The following is a 20,951-nucleotide window of genomic DNA, read 5'->3' as shown; positions in this document are numbered from 1 at the left end:
TATGATCGGGCAATTACAATGCTGGGCATATATCTGTAGAAAACAAAAATACTAATTTTAAAAGATACATGCACCCCAATGTTTGCAGCAGCACTGTTTACAATTGCTAAGATACAGAAACAACCTACATGTCCATCAACAAAAGAATGGGCAACAAAGATGTGGTGTGTGTGTGTGTGTGTGTGTACACATTCAGTGAATACTACCTGGTAATAACAAAGAATGAAATTCTGCCATTTGCAACAACATGGATGGGCCTGAAGAGTATGATGCTTAGTGAAATAAGTCAGACAGAGAAAGACAAGTACTCTAAGTTATCACATACTTGTGGAATTTAAAAAATAAAGCAAACCAAATTATGTAATAAGACAGAAACAGATTCACAGACATAGAGGACAAATTAGTAGTTACCAGTGGAGGGAGAGAAGTAGGAGGAGCAAGTCAGAGGTAGGGGATTAAGAGTCACAAACTACTATGCTTAAAAACAAAGAAACAACAAAGGTATACAGCACAAGAAAATATAACCATGATTTTTAATAACTTCAGATGGAGTATAAAACTACAGAAACACTGACTATTCTACACACGAAACTAATAAAATATTCTAATCAACTATAATACAAAGAAATATATATATACAGCCAGAAAACAACAATCGTCTACAATCTCCAGTCATTGGTCCCATTATTTGTATATTTACATCAGATATTTTCCCATGTCTTTCTTTCACACCTGAAAAAATGAACTGTTTTTAGAAATTTGAGGAGTATAGCTTGTGGTTAGAGTTCAGACTCTGGAACCCAAGAGACTTTCTGAATTCTGGTCACATTACTTCTTAGCTTTGTGATGTTAGACAAGTTATATAATCTCTTCAAACCTCGCTTTCATCCTCTGTAAAATGTGGGCAATACTGTACCTTCCAAAACTAACTGCATTAGGGTTAATGGGATCATGCATTTAAAGTTCTCAGTGTGGTGTCTCACATATATGCATATCCTAGAAAGGTTTTGCTTTAACTATTATTACACGCATGCATTATAAAATCACATAATTCATCAGCCTTCCCTTAGCCCTTATTTGTTTATTGAGCATCTACTATACCTCAAGTGCCGCTCTAGGCCTTGAGCATACATACACACATGCACACATGTCAGGTTTTCCGTTGTTTGGCTTTTGTTTGTTTTGTTTTTTGTGGCTGTTTGGCTTTCATAGAACTTACATTTCCACCAAGGGAAAGGCGCAAAAATTACAAAGGATGATAGACTATTTGGAATCATCTTACATATATAGTTTGTCAGAACTGTTTCACTAGATGTTATATTGCAAACATGTCTCTTACAATTAAATATTCTTAAGTATTACCACTTTAACTGTGATATCTAGCTCCGTGTTCAGATGGTGACTGAGGGCCATACAATGTCCACCAGCAGGCACTCAACTCCATTGAGACACAAAAGCAGTGGCAACAATACATACACAAAGGGTGGTGACCAAGTTCCAATAAAACTTTATTACAGACACTGAGTATACATTTTATATATTTTTAAGTGTCATAGTAATATGATGATGATGATGATATTTTTTCAACCATTTAAAAATTGTAGAAACCATTGGTAGCTCACGAAACACAAAAATGGGCTGTGGGCTCTCTCTCACCCACAGACTGTAGTGAATCAACTGTTACCATTTCAGTCTATGAGTATATTGCATTTCATTTACCATTTTCTTCCTTTTATACCTTCAAAATTTTTTGAATTATACATTTTCTATTAAATCATTTGAAAAATTGTTCTCAAACGGCCACAGGGAGCTTTCAGCAGATAGGAATAATTGGTTTTCTGTTAGTATCGACTGTTGTCCTCCACATCCATCTCCCGTTAGCAAATATTCTGACTGTCACAGAAAGAGGTTCTATGCTGCCCTGCCTGACATCAGTCACCACAGGAAAAGGGTTTCCAGAAAGCAGGGCCAGCGCCAGTTCTCAGAGTTGGTAGGCCACCCTCTCTTCCTCCCAACAAACAGGTCTTGCAGAGCATTTGTGCACACTGCCCTCCCTTGAGGCAGTGACAGCTGTCAGGATGGCTCCAGAGCTCAGAACTGTGAGCAGCTACTGCGAGAACTCCACTTTGTAAAAAATATGGCTGATAACAGCATTAAATGAACTTTGATAGATCTGAAGGCATGACAGAAAAATAGTCTCTGAAAGCAGGAAATGGGTTAAAGCGACTTACCTGGAGTGCCTCAGAGACGAGCTGCACTCATCTCTTCACATTCGGGTTTGTCAAAATGACGCAGCGCTGTGCTCTCTGGAGAAATTTTACAGTGAGGAAATAAAATTCTAACTGTCAGAGTGGGGAGGAAGTGGGGTTTTAAAAGATATGTGGGTGCTCATGTAAACTAAAGGTTACACAGCTGTCTTTAAAAAAAATGAGACTTGCCAGTATAAAACTTATTTTTTCCAAAATCTGAATAGTTCCCCTGAATTTTTATGTTCTCCCAAGTTTGTTCTTTATTCAATAGCACAAAGAAGACATTCTTTTGAGCAGATGAATGTGAAAATCCACTAAGAATGAATGCTATACACAGCCTCCTCTACCCTAGTTTACTAAATGCCCTTCACCTTCAACCAGTGACGGGTCTTGTCGAACTATAGGTGGAGTTGTCAGTCTGCATCTATCACTGGGCAAAAATAAGTAAAACATCCTGAGCTCTGAAATCAGAAGCCTTTTTCTATCACATGGGCCAAGTTCCAAGACTTCTTGTGAACAAGACAAAAAGGAAAGTGACAGTTCAGTTCAGAGCCTTTCATTAAAAATAACTCCAAAATCTATTAAAGAAAACAAAGACCAGCCAAAACTTGAGGCTCATCTTTGTCACAGGAAACAAATTTCATCCAGTTCCATTGCAACTGTCTAATGCATTGAAGGAAAATTTGAACATTGCAAAACTCTAATCTGCTAAAAGCAGGTGTTGAAGGGGTGTACCTCCCGTGAGAGGGTAGCAGGTGTCTGGTTGTTAACAAATGATCTGCTCTATTTTTTTACAGTGCCTTTCACAGTAGGCTTCTGGTGATTAAAAGTATTAGACAGAAGTGAAAAAAGCAGGTAGGACCTCTTGGCTTAGTGTGCCGGGGGCCAGCGTGAGGAACTCCGCCCATGGCAAAGGTCATGAGGAAGGAGGCTTGGCATACACAAAGGCGTGATCAAGCCTCAGGAAACCCCCTGTTCCCGAGCATCTAACCCCAAAACCAGAGTCTGTTTTATGCTCTCACCTACACCTCTGAATTTACGGGGGGCTCTCCCCCATAACCGTTTCTCTCGGAGAAGGAGTAAACGTGCAGCTCCAAGGCAATAAAAATTCCTAGGCGTGACAATAGTGTTTCAGCTTACGGACTCCTCTGAAGGTTATCTAGCCCACCTGTATAGGTTCGTCCAGCCACATGTGATTGTTTACAGCCTCCCAACCTGAGAGGCACGAGATGTTTTAGACTTACTAAAGGCAAATTCTTTTGGGGAGTTGGAAATTATTAGTATAGTGGGTTGGTTAGGAATTATATTGGTGAAGGGTTTTTCATTTTTTGTGTCAATAATTGCTGCTAATTCCCTGCTCTGGGTGGGACAAGGATGTCTCAGGTCAAACCTCTCTGCTGACAGACTAGCTTGTGTAACAGGATTATCCATACTCCTGCCACATGATTGTTTGCTACCTCTTAACCATAAACAACACAGAGTTTTGGAGTATTTTGAGAGTCTTAATTAGCATAGGGCTTTTTCTTCTTGTTGAGTCAATGATTGCCGCCAAGCCTTCATATCCTTAGGCACCTGGGAATATATTAATCAATGTATTTGGAATATAGAAAAGGAAATATAGTAGTTTTAAGGTTAGCAATACTAGACTTTTTGAGTTAATGGATTTTCTCTTTTGTAATAGATCACTGTACTTTGTTATAAATCACTGTGTCCTTCCTATGTAAAAATGTAACTTTATCACTATCTTAAGACTAAATAGATCTTAAGGGGAGCATTGGTGAAAGGATTTTTATTTGTTGAGCTGATGTTTGCTGCTAAATCTCCATGTTCCCTGCCCTTATAATGAATATAACACATAGGAGAAATAAGTATTAACCTTTAAGCATATAGGAGAAATAAGTATTAACCTTTAAGATTCATTACATTAACCTTGGGTTAAATAAATTCCTTTCTTAATTGTAACTCACTACACCCTCACCCTATAGGAATGTAACTTTATTTGGAAGGTGGTGCCTGGTTTAAGAAAAAACACCCTTGGAAGAAATAAGTTTTTTGGTTATCAGAAAGAAAGGATCATAAAATGTCAGCAGGTCTCACTCATGGCCAGAAGATGATGTAATATCCCTAAGACCTTTTTTTTATACATTTATGTGAAGCACCTGATTTTGATAAAGGTCAGGACTTCTGACCCCCGCGTGACTCTGTATTCATCCCTATGTGTAACAAAAGGTATATAAGCAAACCCAAAAATAAAGAAATCGGATCAGTTTCTGGAAAGACTGATTCCCCCATGTTGTTCTTTCTTGCTCCTCGTTTTTCTGGCTGAATTCCCATCTGGAGCATGGATGCTATTCCACATAATCCAAGTTATTCAGCCTCTTTTCTCCACTAATCTTCCTACTACACTATCCGTTTCTAATCTTTCTATATATCTGTAATTAAATATGTATTTTTCCAAAGACGCTGACGCCGTCCCCCCACCTTCAAATCACCCTGGATCCACCGGGGCTGGACCCCAGCATTAGTGTTGATGAACATGGACAAGTTAGTTAATGTGAGAGAGGATAAATAAGAATGCAAGATTCTGATGGCCTTGAGGGAGAGGGTAGGGACAGAGAATAAGATACCAGGTTTTTAAACATCCTCTTATTCCAAAAGCATGTACTTACCATTACCCCTTAATCTCTGGACCCATTTTGTCCCTGTGTTTTGGATAGAAAGAGTTCAGAGTGAAGCATACCAAAAATAGAGGACCTACCAGATCCCAGCCCAGGCGAGACCCATGCTGTAGCTAGGAATTCAGCAGAATCAGACAAACACGTGTGTAATGACGATCAGGTTACATGTCTGCCAGTTGAAGAATGTTCTGAAGGGAGTGAATGAAGGACTAAAATAAAGGCTGAGTTCTCAGTGCAAAGACAAGCAAAACAAAAAACTACTGGGCTCCGGAATTGGGCTACAGACATTGATAAGGCGAAGAACCTTCTCTGAAGAAGAGCTGATCATGTGGGTGGGGTTGAGAAAGAAGTCACAAGTACTGATTGTACTTTTTTTGGCTTTTTTTTTGGCTCGTTGGGTCTTCATTGTAGCATGCAGGATCATTAATTGTGGCATGTGGGATCCAGTCCCCAGATCAGGTATAGAACCTGGGTCCCCTACATTGGGAATGCAGTCTTAGCCACAGGACCACCAGGTCAGTCCCAGGGTTCTACTCTTGACAGTATCTCTGGTCTCCATAAGACTGGAGCCCAGTCCCCCAGCCACCCTGACTGAGGCACTGAGCACCCCAAGAGGTAAAAAGACCATCTTCCAAATCTGTCTGGCAGGGTGGTAAGAGATCCAGACAGACCCTGAAATACAGCACTGTCACATATTAGGAAGAACCAATTTATATTAGGTTTTTATGATTTTAAAAGCGGAAGGCAACAGAGAGGCAGAATTCCATATATTTTATATGTTAAGAATCTATGCAGACAATCGAGCCCAAATACAAGGTCTTGTTTTAGGAATCCGATTTCTGGGTGATTTAGTTCTTGCAACAAAAAAATAAATGCATTTAGTTACTTTTCTGTTTCACTAGTTTTCTTGAGGTTGAACTGAGTTTAAATAATCTCCACATTTCCTCAAGCATTAGCTAAGCGTGAAGCACTTGTGACTTCCTCCACCACAGACGACTCACACAATCCAAACCATCAGTTCCACTTTAAAAAGTGTCATTCTTTGTTCCAAAGCTTTGACTCATGGACAGGAACTTCTGCTTTCGAGGTCTGCCCAGGACTTCCGCTATGAAAATGGAAACTTCCAGACTCTTCCTGCCTCAATATTCCACTTTGAAAAACAGGAACCGACCTCAGCTTCAGAGGATCGTGAGGATGGGATCACTGCCAGGCTCCACAGACAATCACATTTTGCCAATAAAGTGTTCATCACATCTGGGTGGTGCAGTCCTGGGTCATTTAGTGTTTGCTAATGTAGATGAAGAACCCATGAACTCTTGACTGGAGTAAGCTTCCTGCAGTCCAAAGCTCATCACATCACCCTACTTCTTCAGACCTATCAATGATTCCCCATGGTCTGTGGGATGAAGTCCATGTCCTTCCATGACACAAACCCAGTCATTCTCCACTCTCCCCCTCCAACCGCTAATCTCCTTTTCCCAGAACTGTTTTCCAGGCATATGCTCTCTCCATCTTTCTACACCCACCCATCTCTCACTTCATCCACAGTCTGACATTACTGCTTCTACATCTTTTTGCAACACCCCTAACTATCCCCCTAAATACACATCCCTCTCTGTGCCTGCAGGGTTCTCCAAAAATATCTCCATTGAGGTCTTTACCTGACCACTCTTGTAGGATAGGTTTGCTTAGCCACCTCCCGCCTTCCAAGCTTGAGCTCTTGAGAACAGGGACTCATCACCAATCATCTTTGGTTCTCCAGCTCCTGACATGATGTCTAGACCAAGCATTCAAATATGCTGATAAATAAGAGTGAATTTTTCAGAATCCCCCACTTTCCATCTCTAGCCTATAGGTTCTAAGCAATGGTCTATGGCCCCTGAATAAACACTTGGTTGGTGTGACCTCCTAGTAAGTGGTGATTTCACTGTACTCAGAAAGTGAAGAGGAACTAAAGAGCCTCTTGAAGGTGGAAGAGGAGAGTGAAAAGCTGACTTAAAATTCAACATTAAAAATGAAGATCATGGCTTCGGTCCCATCACTCCATGGCATAGAGATAGGGAAACAATGAAAGTGATAGACTCTATTTTCTTGGGCTACAAATCACTGCAGATGGTGACTGCAGCCATGAAATTAAAAGGCGCTTGCTCCTTGGAAGAAAAGCTATGACACACCTAGATAGCATATTAAGAAGCAGAGACATTACTTTGCTGCCAAAGTCTGTATAGTCAAAGCTTTGGTTTTTCCAGTAGTCATGTATGGATATGAAAGTCAGACCATAAAGAAAGCTGAGTCCTGAACAATTGATGCTTTTGAACTGTGGTGTTGGAGAATACTCTTGAGAGTCCCTTGGACTGCAAGGAGATCAAACCAGTTACTCTTAAAGGAAATCAGTCCTGAATATTCATTGGAAGGACTGATGCTGATGCTGAAGCTCCAATACTCTCAGCCACCTGATGTGAAGAGCCGACTCATTGGAAAAAACCCTGATGCAGGGGAAGATTGAGGGTCGGAGGAGAAGGGGACAACAGAGGATGGGATTGTTGGATGGCATTACCGACTCAATAGACACGAGTTTGAGCAAACTCTGGGAGATGGTGAAGGACAGGGAAGCCTGGTGTGCTGCAGTCCATGGGGTCACAAAGAATTGGATATGACTTTGCCACAATGAGGTACCATTTCATGCCAGTCAGAATGGCTGCGATCCAAAAGTCTACCAGCAATAAATGCTGGAGGGGGTGTGGAGAAAAGGGAACCCTCTTACACTGTTGGTGGGAATGCAAACTAGTACAGCCACTATGGAGAACAATGTGGAAATTCCTTAAAAAACTGGAAATAGAACTGCCTTATGACCCAGCAATCTCACTGCTGGACATACCCACCGAGGAAACCAGAATTGAAAGAGATATATGTACCCCAATGTTCATCGCAGCACTGTTTATAATAGCTAGGACATGGAAGCAACCTAGATGTCCATCAGCAGGCAAATAGATAAGAAAGCTGTGGTACATATACACAATGCAGTATTACTTGGCCATTAAAAAGAATGCATTTGAATCAGTTCTGATGAGGTGGATGAAACTGGAGCCTATTATACAGAGTGAAGTAAGCCAGAAAGAAAAACACCAATACAGTATACTAATGCATATATATGGAATTTAGAAAGATGGTAATGATAACCCTGTATGTGAGACAGCAAAAGAGAAACAGATGTATAGAACAGTCTTTTGGACTCTGTGGGAGAGGAAGAGGGTGGGATGATTTGGGAGAATGGCATTGAAACATGTATAATATCATATAAGAAACGAATCACCAGTCCAGGTTCAATGCAGAATACAGGATCCTTGGTGCTGGTGCACTGGGATGACCCAGAGGGATGGTACAGGGAGGGAGGTGGGAGGGGGATTCAGGATGGGGAACACATGGCAGATTCATGTTGATATGGCAAAACCAATACAATATTGTAAAGTAATTAGCCTCCAATTAAAATAAATAAATTAAAATTTAAAGAAAAAAGAACTGGAGATGACTGAGCAACTGAACAACAATAGTATAAATGGATCAAAAAGAATTAGAGGCCCTTGAGAAGTAGAAGTGAGGGCATCCAGGGGTTCCAGGCCCTCATTCTACCACCCAGCCCCACATCTTCATAATTCTCTGAGACTGGAAATGATAAACACAGGAGTGGTGCAGACACACTGCCTCACTCCTTGTGACCCAAAATCAATGTCTTGAGAAGGGGAGAGTTAAGGCATCCTGGCTCCATTCGGGAATCATGCCAAAAGGCCATGGAGGTAGCAGGTTCTGATGTGGACACTGATTACCTGGGAAGGCCAAGCCCACACTCCCTGAGAATCCATTAAGGCAAGAGGGTAATGGTGATGGCTCATACAGTGATGAGGATGAGGCTGGGTCCCAGCCCCACCACACATGACCTGCCAGCCTTTGGAGGACATGTTTACTCTCTGAGCCTCGTTTTCCCCACAGGAAACCTGCTCAAGAGTAACTGGTGTGTGCGGCTGCCATACAATTTGGTGAGATGATGAACGTAAAGCGCCTTGCACTCCACAAACAGGAAAAATTGGAATCATCCAAACTGGGATCATCCACCATCCACCCCAAGCACTTTCATTAAATGACAACATGAAGTGCCTGTTTATTTAGTTCACGTAAACATCAATTTAGAGAAACAAACTAAGAAAATCTAAGGAGACATTATCACGAAGAGCTGAATTAGCTTAGCAACCAAATGAAAATAACAGATAGCAATCACTGAGTGTCCTTTTAAGAGGGGTGGCGCTGTTATATATATTTTATCCACATCAGCTCACTCAATGCTCACACCTCGATGAGGTTAGTACCATTACCAATATCATGATACTCTTGAACAAAATAAAATAGGAAAAGATTAAGTCATTTCTCCCAGACCACACAATTCTCAGGTGGTAGAACTTGGCTTCAAATTCAGGGAGTCTAGGCTACCAGTGGTTATGAGCTGAACTGTGTTCCTCCAAAATTCACATGCTGAAGTCCCAACCCCAGCACCTCAGGAGGTGACTGCATTTGGAGAAAGGCCTTTAAAGAGGCAATTAAGAGTGGTCCTAATGCCATATGACTCACGTCCTTAGGAGAAGAGATCTGGAGATTTCCCTAGTGGCTCAGCTGGTAAACATTCCACCTGAAATGTTCGATTCCTGAGTTGGGAAGATCCTCTGGAGAAGGGAAAGGCTACCCACTCCAGTATTCTGGCCTGCCTGGAGAATACCATGGACTATAGTCCATGGGGTGGCAAAGAGTCAGACACGACTGAGCAACTTTCACTTTCACTGATGGTCCAGTGGTTAAGGTTTCTCCTTCCAATGCAGGGGATACAGGTTCAATTCCAGCTCAGGGAGCTAGGACCCACATGCCTCTTGGCCAAAAAGCCAAAACATAAAAAATAAACAATAGTGTAATAAACTTAAAGACTTAAAAAAATAAAAAAACAACTGTGCACATTAAAAAAAAAAAACAAAACTGTGCACATTAAAAAAAAACCCTAAAAAATTTTTTTTGAAAAATTTTAGTTTGTTTTTAAATAAAAGAAAAAGAGGAGATTTGGACACAGTGAGGGAATGCAACGGGCCCAGGATCACACAGTTAAGCTCATAGGAGGACGCAGTGAGAAGGTGACTGTCTACAAGCCAAGGAAGAGGCCTCAAAGAAACCAAACCAGCCGACACCTTGACCTGGAGCTTCCAGCCTCCAGAACTGTGAGAAATAAAGGTTTAAGCCATCTGGTCTGTGGTATTTTGTGGTATCAGCCCTAGCAAACAGATATGCCAGTCCATGCTGTGAACTGCAAAGCTATTTGAATTTAAAACTCTACGGCTTCTTCCTCATGTTTAGAGTCACAGATAGGAAGTACATGCTACAAACTACAACCAAACTCAACTGAAATGTCAATATTTGCCCATTAACTGAGGTCTGCATCTGTGTAGTCCTTAACCCACCTAGAGAAGGCAACAGATTCAGTCCCAATAGAAAGGTCATGACCTTGGGCTCAGGCTCAAGCTGATCGAATCTTGAAATCAGGGGTCATATGAAGAACCCCTCCAGGCTATGAGCTGTCACACAGTCCAACACTGTCAGCTCCATGGGGACAGGGCTTCTTGACTGTTCTGCCCACTGATATAGCCCCCAGTGAAGAATGGCTGGCACACAGCAGGTGCTCAATAAATATTTCTTAAAAGAAAAAAGGATAATGTGATGCTGGAGAAGGAAACAGACTGCATGGAACTGAGGAACACGCCATTTTCAGGCTGTGAGCACTGTGGCAACTATTAGCCACTGACCCTTCTAACCCAGCTTCGTGGGAGATCCAGGGGCACCTTCCAGAGGAACAGCAGAGAAGGCTCCCAGGTTCCCCACTTAGCCAATGAAAGTACATGAGCAAACAAGAAATTAGCAGAGCCCAGCCCTGCTTGGAGCCCATGCTCAGTAAACCTGTGTGTGAAGCTGACCAACTCAATTTGATTGCTAAAGAAATAAAACCCTTAAGGCTTTTCTGATAAAGAACACAACGTGTTTTCCTTCCAGCTCCTCAAAACTAAGACATGATTCCTACACTCTTGAGTTAATATTTTAAGAAAGTTTGCACCCGTGTCTGAGATTTCTAGGATTTTGAAGTCAGGGTGTTTCCAAGTAGTATGGGCATCTGAGTGATTTTTATAACTCCCTGCAAAACACCTCTGTCCTTACCTGAGAGCTTGAGACAACATGAATTGTGCAGCTGCGGTCTCCCTGCCCTGGCAGTCACACCATCAGCCAGAAACTCACAGCACTGCTCTCATGGACTCAAGAGGAGAGTGAAAAGTACACAGCATATTTCTCCTGCTTTATGATAAGATGAGGCAACACAAGGAGGAGAACAGTGAGCAACTTGGGATTTACAATGAATTTAAATGGAAGTTGGTGGGGTGCTTGCAGTTTGTCATCCAAGCAGCCTTGACACACAGAATTCCTGGAACAAGGCTACCTTAATTCAGTCTGACAACTCTGTGGCAGTAAAGCAGCATCCTAAAAATAAAGCAAACATAATGCATCTTCCATGCTAGGTATGAAAAATAGTAGGATGCTTAAATGCTACCAAAATGGTAGCCCTTGGGATGCATTTGTGTAGCTGAGCAGACTGCCACAAAGGTTGGCCAAGCTGCTAAGTGGAGGATGACAGGGGCCGCTGGGTTCCTCTGCTCTTTACATGGACATAATCTGCTTTGTCTTGCTTTAGATATATATTTGAAATATTTTGTTAAAAACTTATCTAAATGTATCAACACCATACAGTATCTGGCAACCTCTGTCATGATTGATGACTTTCCCAAGGACAGTTTGGCAGAAAACATACTAATATGTTCAGTCATATTTACATACGAGTAATTGTTTATGGTAAAACAAGAAAATCTGGGAGGCATTGGCTTGTGTTTAAACAACAATAACCCTTGTAGCCGTGTTTAAAATAGTATGGTCATACTTCCCTTGAGTGAAAATTAGTATCTATATTAAATAGTTGAGTTGAAAAAATAGGTTAAATAGAAAGGTTGGCATAATGGTAAATCAGAAATCACCAGGTTAAAATTTGCACATTGCTGTCACTATCTCATGAGTATATCAAGTTATGTTTGAGCAGCATTGTGGGTAAGAGAAGCAACATGGGAGACTTTAGTATCAGACAGATCTAGGTACAAATTCCACTTCCATTGCTCACTAGCTATGTACCCTTACCAAGTCTCAGGATTCCTATATGTAAAGTATTAATACTATCTGCTGTGTGGAATTGTTAAGTAATACAACAGATCAATGACATCAAATGCAGTATAGATGTTCTGTGATACATAACACTAGATTCTTCATAGACTCACAACTAAAAAAATATTTCATTATTACAAACATGGATTTTTTTTCAAAGCCTCTGATGCTGTTTTTCAATTCAGTTTTGTATTTCCCACACAGGTATCATAGGATGGGACTCTGGCCCAGAGGTCATGGCTAGACTTTGTAGGATGGTCCCCTCCTGACCATCCCTACCTAATTACAACCTTACGCTTCCCCAAGTACACCCTTCTTATTTTCTAGGATATATTTGGAGTGACACCTGTCAGAAAATGGTTCAGTATACCGTTCAGGGCCAGTATACCTGCTAATTTCACATATATATATATTTTGGGATTCAAGGAGAAACATCTAGAATTCATCAAGTTGTACAACCAAGAACCTGACCCCAGATGAACCTTAGCTAGTGGCTCTGGGATGACAGGATCACTTCTGTCAGTTTTACAAACAGACAAGTAAAGAAGTACCTGGAGCTTTATCACTGGGACCTTTTGTCTTTGGAATGAATGGGCAGAAAGCTTCATCTGAGAGGCTGCAACAGGCACATCATTCAATCCCAGCCTCTGATGCTCTTTCTCCCTTTGCACCTTATGGACCCTTTTCACATCAGGCTAATTTACATGACTTTGAGCAAAGGTATTTAACTACACTAGGCCTCTCCTTCTACGTCCACAAAATGTCTCTCATAGAGTACCTGTCATAAAAGTTTAGGAGGATTTAATGAGATAATAGGTGCACGGTACTTACAGCAGTGCCTGGTACGTAGTGACATTCAGTATTATTCTTGCTATGGTTACAGTGCTGTCTCCTTAAGAAATAAAATAGCCCATATTTGGGCATCAGCATGCAAGTCATCAACGTCTAGTTGTGTTAAATAACTGACTAACAAGTACATGAATAGGTTGTGGTGATAGGGAAAGAAGACACACTTAATTAAGGCCCCTGAAATGAATTGGTGAGGAAAGCAGATGATAAACAGGAAGTTACAAGACAAGCGCTTGAATTCTTCCTGGAAAATAAACTCATTGTATGACCTTGAGCTGCTTTCTTCTTATCTTTCTTTCTTCTCAAAATGGAAGTAAGAAAGTGTCTCCTGCATAGGTTTCTTTGAAAGATTAACTGAGATAAGCAAAATATCTGTATTCACCACCCAAGACAGACTAGCCATGTTCTTGTTACCAAGCATAATTTCATTTTCACAAACATTCATCAAAAGTCAGAGAAGAAAAACAGCACTTAGGGCAGATTACTTATAGGACTGTCTCCCTAACCACTCTCCCAGATATTAAAAGCTTTACTCCCAGACCAAGCCAGATCATCAGAAAAATACATACCTGAGTTCTACTGTTCCTGCTATAGAAAACTCAATATCAAATTACATTACAGTATGAGGTTGCTTCCCAGGTGGCTCAGGGGTATGAGGCCACCATACACTATGGTTTGAGGCCACATACATTACGGTATGAGGGGCTTCCCAGGTGATTCAGTAGTAAAGACTCTGCCTGCCAAAAGAGGAGACATTGGCTCGATCTCTGGGTTGGGAAGATACCCTGGAGGAGAAAATGGCAACCCACTCCAATATTCTTGCCTGGAAAATCCCATGGACAGAGGAGCCTGGCGGGTTACAGTCCATGGGGTTGCAAAGAGTTGGATACAACTAAGTGACTGGGCAAACGCGGTTGCAGACCATGTTATATTGATGGTCCTCACAAGAATAAGCTCCATAAACCTTATTATTTGCATAATTCAGAGGCTGCCAAGGACATTTTTCATTACTCTTTTCAATGAGCTATTTATAAGATACTGCAGGAGAAAGACCAGCCTGGATTTAGGACAAAAAAATGGTAGCAGTTGTCCTGAGTTTTGAAAGCCTGAAGCAAAATATAGATTTACTGTTTAGAGTCAGTGGAACAGTGCAAAAATGCATTCTTACATTTATTCAAAAATATTTGCTGAGCACCTACTATGTGCCAGACTCTCCACTGGGATCCAGAAACACAGTGATGAGCAAAACGGGAGATATCTCTGCCTTCACAGACCTAAAGCCTAGTGGGAAGGAAGAGATGATCAACAAGCAATTGTAGTTACAAAACAGTGACACAGAATGAGCCAGAAGCAGATGCTGGGTATCTAGATGAGATCTATCATCACTTTAAGTAGATGCGGAGGCTCAAATAAAGCTAAGCTTGGACCAAGAGAGGCCTAGGAGGACCCCAGAGGGAAGATACACATATCTGTGGAAATCAAAGGGAGAAAGACACAAGTCAGGATAAGGCTAGAGGTAGTACTAGGAACCTAAGACTGTGTATCCCCTACCATAGAACTGATCTATATATGTTCTTTACATCAGTACAACGTCTCCATGAATAGAATCATATTGTGCAGAGTGCTCATGCTGCTGCTGCTGCTAAGTTGCTTCAGTCGTGTCCGACTCTGTGCAACCCCATAGACGGCAGCCCACCAGGCTCCCCCGTCCCTGGGATTCTCCAGGCAAGAACACTGGAGTGGGTTGCCATTTCCTTCTCCAATGCATGAAAGTGAAAGGTGAAAGTGAAGTCATTCAGTCGTGTCCAACTCCTAGCGACCCCATGGACTGCAGCCTTCCAAGCTTCTCCATCCATGGGATTTTCCAGTGGGGTGCCATTGCCTTCTCCGAGAGTGCTCATAACTATATCTAAATTAGGTCCTAGCCTCCTGAGGAAATTGGCCTGATTTTATGACTCTCATTAACTACATTCTAGAAGAAAGAATCAAAGAAAGAACAAAGAAATTTCTAGTATTACCTAAAATGCGATCTTTGGTATTTAATTCATCACATAGAGAGTCATGTCAATGCAACCTTGGCAGTTTCTTTCCATGCCACTTACTTCTGAAAGGAGAGGGGAGCACCAGTCTATACTGGGATTATAAATGCCTCCTTCAAATTGAAGGCAACTGCCTTCTTCATTCTCAAAGATGCTGGATATTTGGAGAATGTAATTAGACACCTTAGAGGTATCCTGGCACCTTAGTTTCACTATGAAAGAAGGACACCTGGGTTTCAGTCCTAGTCCTGTCACATAAAGAAATGTTATGTATCCAGAGAAAACTAATTCGAAAAGACACGTGCACCCCAGTGTTCATAGCAGCAGTATAAGAGCCAAGACATGGAAGCAATCTAAATGTTCATCAACAGAGGAATGGATAAAAATGTGGCACATATATACAATGGAATATTCCTTAACCATAAAAAAGACTGAAATAATACCATTTTCAGCAATATGGATGGACCTAGAGATTATCGTACTAAATACAATAAGCAGACAGACAGAGAAAGACAAACATATGATATCACTTAGATGTGGAACCAGCAAAAAAATGATACAAATGAACTTACTTACATAACAGAAATAGATTCACAGACATAGAGAACAAATGTATGGTTACCAAAGAGCAGGGCATCTATTAAGAGTTTGGAATTAACAGATACACACTACTATATAGAAAACAGGTAACCAACAAGGACCTACTGTATAGCACAGAGTATATTTTGTATATTCAAAATCTTTTAAAAAACTATAATGGAAATGAATCTGAAAAGAATATATATGTGTATAAAAAGAATATATATGTGTCTGTATAACTGAATCACTTTGCTGTACACCTGACACTATCACAACACTGTAAATCAACTACACTTCAATTAAAACAAATAAAATGATAGATGAGGCTTGGAGGCTATATGAGTTCATTGAGGCTACTCAATGAAATTGGTATCTCAAGTGATTAGTGTAGTAATACACATAGCCAATATTTACTGAAGGTTTTGGAGAAGGAGATGGCAACCCACTCCAGTATTCTTGCCTGGAGAATTCCATGGACTGTGGAGTCTGGTGGATTACAGTTCATGGGATGGCAAAGAATCGGACACAACTGAACAACTAACACACACACACACATACACACACACATACACACACACACACTGAAGGTTTTCTATGGATTAACTAACAACAGCCTCATGAGGTGGGTATTGTTTCATGGAGAGTCGCATGACTGGTAAATTCAAACTCAAGCAGTCTGGCTCCAGGGCCCAGGCTTCTAACTCCACCTCACTCTCCCAACTCCATCCAGCATTTTCCCAGGGAATCTGGAAGGACAGATCAGACTATGGTTCCTCGGGATACATTCAAGCATGCATCACCTCATCTCAAGGGCCTTTACAAGGTGAAATGAAAGGCAACAGAGCCTTCCCGGGGTACCCTCTGGGTTGCTGGCGCAGGATAGCCTCAGTGTGTGCCTGCTGTCTCTGTGCTCTCCCAGATCTCCCTTCTCTCCAGGAACTCCTGTCTGGAGGAAGTGATACAGCCACCTAAGCCCAAAGGCGAAGAGCTGATGTCATGAAGTTTGCTGGGCCTGTGCTCAAAACTCAGCTTAGCCATGTACACGAGGCCAATTACTTTGCCTAAATAAGTCTCAGTACAAAAAAGGTCCATCTAGTCAAGACTATGGTTTTTCCAGTGGTCATGTACGGATGTAAGAGTTGGACTGTGAAGAAAGCTGAGAGCCGAAGAATTGATGCTTTTGAACTGCGGTGTTGGCGAAGATTCTTGAGTCCCTTGGACTGCAAGGAGGTCCAACCAGTCCATCCTAAAGGAGATCAGTCCTGGGTGTTCATTGGAAAGACTGATGCTAAAGCTGAAACTCCAATACTTTGGCCACCTCATGCAAAGAGTTGACTCATTGGAAAAGACCCTGATGCTGGGATGGATTGGGGCCAGGAGGAGAAGGGGACGACAGAGGATGAGATGGCTGGATGGCATCACCAACTCGATGCACAAGAGCTTGAATAAACTACGAGTTGGTGATGGACAGGGAGGCCTGGCGTGCTGTGATTCATGGGGTCTCAAAGAGTCGGACATGACTGAGCGACTGAACTGCACTGAACTGAACTGATCTACTAAGTGGAAATAATAACAGTGCCTACCTGCTAGCACTGTTGTGAGAAACATAGGAATCAAGGTGTATATGGACTATATGTCTCAATTTGTGTAGTGTTTAGCAAATAGCAACCACCTGCTAAAAATGAGCTTTTACCAACATTTGATTGAATGTTAGATAAGTTTTCTCACATCAGCCTCCTCCTGGTGAAGACTCTGTGAACTTGAGACATGGAAATACACCCGTGAATCTGAAGCGCTTAGCCATGAACCAGGATGAGTACAGAATGACCAGTCTTTCTAAGCAAATCACAGGTAGTTCAAGAAATACCCATGCTAAGCCTAAATTACACTCCTGAAGTCAATAAAATGCAGTTTGGCTTTTGACCACTCCCAAGGCTTTAATGCGTTCCAGTCCAGACTCCACAGGGCCTAGGCTGAAATGCTTTTACGGTGACAGGAGGGGGCTTCCCAGGTGACTCTAGTAGTAAAGAACCCACCTGCCACTGCAGGAGACATAAGCAAAGCTGGTTTGATCCCTGAGTTGGGAAGATCCCCTGGAGGAGGGTATGACAACCCACTCCAGTATTCTTGCCTGGAGAATCCCATGGACAGGGGGAGCCTGGTGGGCTCCATGGGGTCCATGGGGTTGCAAAGAGTCGGACTTTGCATTCACTGAAGTGACTCAGCACGCACTCACATGGTGACAGGAAGTAAAGAAAGCCTTTGAGCTTACAGTCTCTTTGGGGTTCTTTTTAGCCTCTTGGACTAGCCTGGATTGAGCTAGTGACAATTTCTGGGATCACTATGCTTTCAAATACAAGTAAGGGACCTACCTTACTTTGTCCTAACACTCCGGAATTGCCTCAGGCACCAGAGAAAATTCTTTCTGTGGCATGAGCACGGCCACACACCAGTCCTGGCCACCTGCAGCCGAAGCAGCTGGCTGTACACCCTGGAACTTGACAAAATGTTTATCACCTGACGGCATCTGGACACTCAGGTGCCATAAACCATAGTCATGGACTTGGAGAACCCACCAGCTGATTAGTTTATCTATGGAACAAATCACCTCTTTTGATCTCATTAGCTTTGTAAATGAAAGCAGTTAAATCCATTGTGAAAAATGAAGGTGTTGAATCTAACATGATCTGGCTCTGGGCCTCTTAAAAGGATTCCATCTGCAGAAAAAAGATATCCCACCTCCCCACCCCCACCTTACTTTTAAAAACTTCCATGCACAACATTCTACTTACTTCCATAGTGGTATCCTATTTAATAATATGCCTTACTGTCCTCAAGTTCTTTTCTTCCACCCCAGCTTCCACTCCTCATCACTGAAATTGCCACTGGCTTTAATTAGGTTTAATAAACCTCTGGGACACAAGGTCAGGGAAACAGAGAGCTCAGATTACCGCTGTGGGGGGCTTTCTCTTGCCTGTGGAGGACAGCTTGCATCCTCCCAAAGCTGGGAAAATCAAGGATGCCAACCACGTGGATAGACACGCTGCTGCTACTGTCCAAATGGGAACCGTGGGTGGAGAAAATCATTTAGAAAAAGAGAGGGAGGCAAAAGAGAAAATCAAGCCCAATCCCCGACAGCTGCAAATAACGAAGCCTGGGAAAGGGTTACCTTGGATGAACTCAGACTTCCTGCTCACAGAGGGCAGGGTCCGGTTGAGTCCCAGGATCCTGTCTAGGTGGAAGGCAAACACCTCGCTCATGTCCAGAGACTGCTTGAGCAGCCCGCAGGGGCTGGGGCCGCAGGCGGGCACCGAGGGCCCGGTAGTCCCCTCCAGCACCAGCAGGCGTGCTCCACTCCTGGACTGGGCCGGCTGGAGACCCGCCACAGCGCCGTTGGCCAGCAGGCGCATCTGGCCGATGTCTTCTTTGCTCAGCCACGATGGGGCGCTCTCGCTGTAGATCCTGATGTTGCTCTCCTCGGCCGGGGGCAGCTGCACATCAGCGCCCCCACCTCTCGCTCCCGGACCCTGGATCCACCTCCAGGGTCGCTCCCCAGCCTTGGCCAGGTTTCCTCCTGGGATATGCCCGGGTACTTCTGAATCCATTGCCCTTGCAGCTACCTGAGGCCGAAGGGATGATCCCACCAAAGCCTCGGGCCCCGGGACTCTAGAAGCCACCGCATACTTTTTCCTGCGCTTCGGTTTCACTGTGCCACGTATGTTGGCTGGCTTGCTGCGCTTTGAGCGCAGGGTGATGTACACCACGTTGGGCTGCAGCGTGGTGCCATTGCCCTGGGACTCGGGAGGGGCCAGCGTGCCATCCAGGGGTATCTCAGGGAACGGGGCCTCGGTGGCAGCCCGGCTCTGGTGCGGCCCCTTTCCTGCCGGCCTTGCGTGCTGGACAGAGGCGCGCCCCACCTGGCTGACCAGGAAGCCCAGGTAGATGGCGCAGGCGGTGCCCAGCAGGAGGTTCCTCCGCGTCCTGGGGCGCCGGCTGCTCCAGAGTTTCCGCACTCTCGGGACGCACAGGGAGCAGAGGAACCAGTTTATGAGCTGCCCTGGCTTGTCCGGGCAGCTCATTTCTCCGCGGTGTCCACATGCTGAACAAAGTTTAAACTCAGCCGTTGGTGCCTGCTGACATGAAGCATGGTTTTCTGAATGCAGCTCTCGCCTCCGCTCGGGTGTTTAAGTGGTCTCCAGTGGGTCGAGGTGGAAGGTAGGCGTTGGTGATGGAGCCGGGAAGGCTTCTGACACTGGCCACAACAAACCTTTTACACCGCCATCAGTCTCCCCAAGGAGGAGTCTGACTAGTTCCTGGGAATGGATGGAAAGAGTGCACTGAGTCACAGTCTCAGTTCCTCCACAAGAGGAAATTTTAAAAAACGGGACCCTTTCCTTTCATTACTGTCACCAGTAAATGATTTTTTAAATGGAGTTAAAAAACAAACAAGATAGATCTATACATTTGATATTCAGTTGCAATTAGTAAAAACAAACTACCAAAATCCAAGACTGTTTTATAACTTGTAGCTAGAGTCTTTTAATTTGATCCTGAAGGAAAAGCATTAAAATTGGACAAATCCAGGCTTTTCTCTTTGAAATTAAAAAGTGATTTAAGCAAAGCAACAAAGGGTTTTAAAAATCTATAGCTATCTTCTATTTATTTTTAGAAGTCTTGCATTAATTAACTGGGCAGAAGCACCAAGTATTAACATTCAAATTCAGAAATATATTCTCTTGATCTTATAGTACAATCTCTTCTTCATAATACATTTCATTATCTTACATTAAGGGTCATTATACTGTAAAGCCATACATGTTCACATATCTTGGAAGTAATTACATTTATTCGGTCATACACACACAAACATAAACACAAAACACGCATCTAACTGCTTTTTATTCCTTTCCTTTCCACCAAATTCAGCTGAAAGAAAACCCAAAGCTTTCTAGCTGTCTTTTTTCACGTTATTAAAAAGAAGAAGAACTGGTAAGCAACGTTACTTACACAGCTGGCCCCGTGCTTGGCTCCAGGAAGAATGTAATCTCTGACTCTAATGCAAAGAACTTTTAAAGGCTGAGGCATGTAAGTAGAACATATTTCATGGTCAAGAGTGTTCCACATTTCAAATATTTCAGCTCAGCTTTAAAAGTTCCCTTGAAAACTACTGATCGCAAAGCAAAACGGATACTTGTTAACTGGCTGCTGACAACCCACTTTTAAGACATGTGAGGGTTTTTTTAATATTAAAAAAAATGAATTTTAATTTT

The 20,951-nt window shown here is 42.6% G+C and overlaps 1 protein-coding gene across 2 annotated transcripts in view; it reads right to left on the bottom strand.

The window, feature by feature from the left end:
- Window positions 1-20,951, bottom strand: part of GASK1B (golgi associated kinase 1B) — a 72,072-nt gene that overhangs the window by 50,742 nt on the left and 379 nt on the right. The window contains exons 1-2 of one of the 2 annotated variants that reach the window (XM_027956333.3): window positions 20,689-20,874; window positions 18,851-19,994 (exon numbers count right to left, since the gene is read on the bottom strand). In XM_027956333.3, the coding sequence (XP_027812134.2) occupies window positions 18,851-19,760 (910 nt within the window). In that variant the 5' untranslated portion in view covers window positions 19,761-19,994; window positions 20,689-20,874. Of the gene's footprint in view, window positions 1-18,850; window positions 19,995-20,688; window positions 20,875-20,951 lie in introns of those variants that run through there. The other variant, XM_042234411.2, reaches the window with a different exon arrangement.

The sequence above is a fragment of the Ovis aries genome, chromosome 17 (assembly GCF_016772045.2).
Source record: "Ovis aries strain OAR_USU_Benz2616 breed Rambouillet chromosome 17, ARS-UI_Ramb_v3.0, whole genome shotgun sequence".
NCBI lineage: Eukaryota > Metazoa > Chordata > Mammalia > Artiodactyla > Bovidae > Ovis > Ovis aries.
Note: the sequence above shows the minus strand (reverse complement) of the source record. Positions and strands in the feature narration are given on the sequence as shown.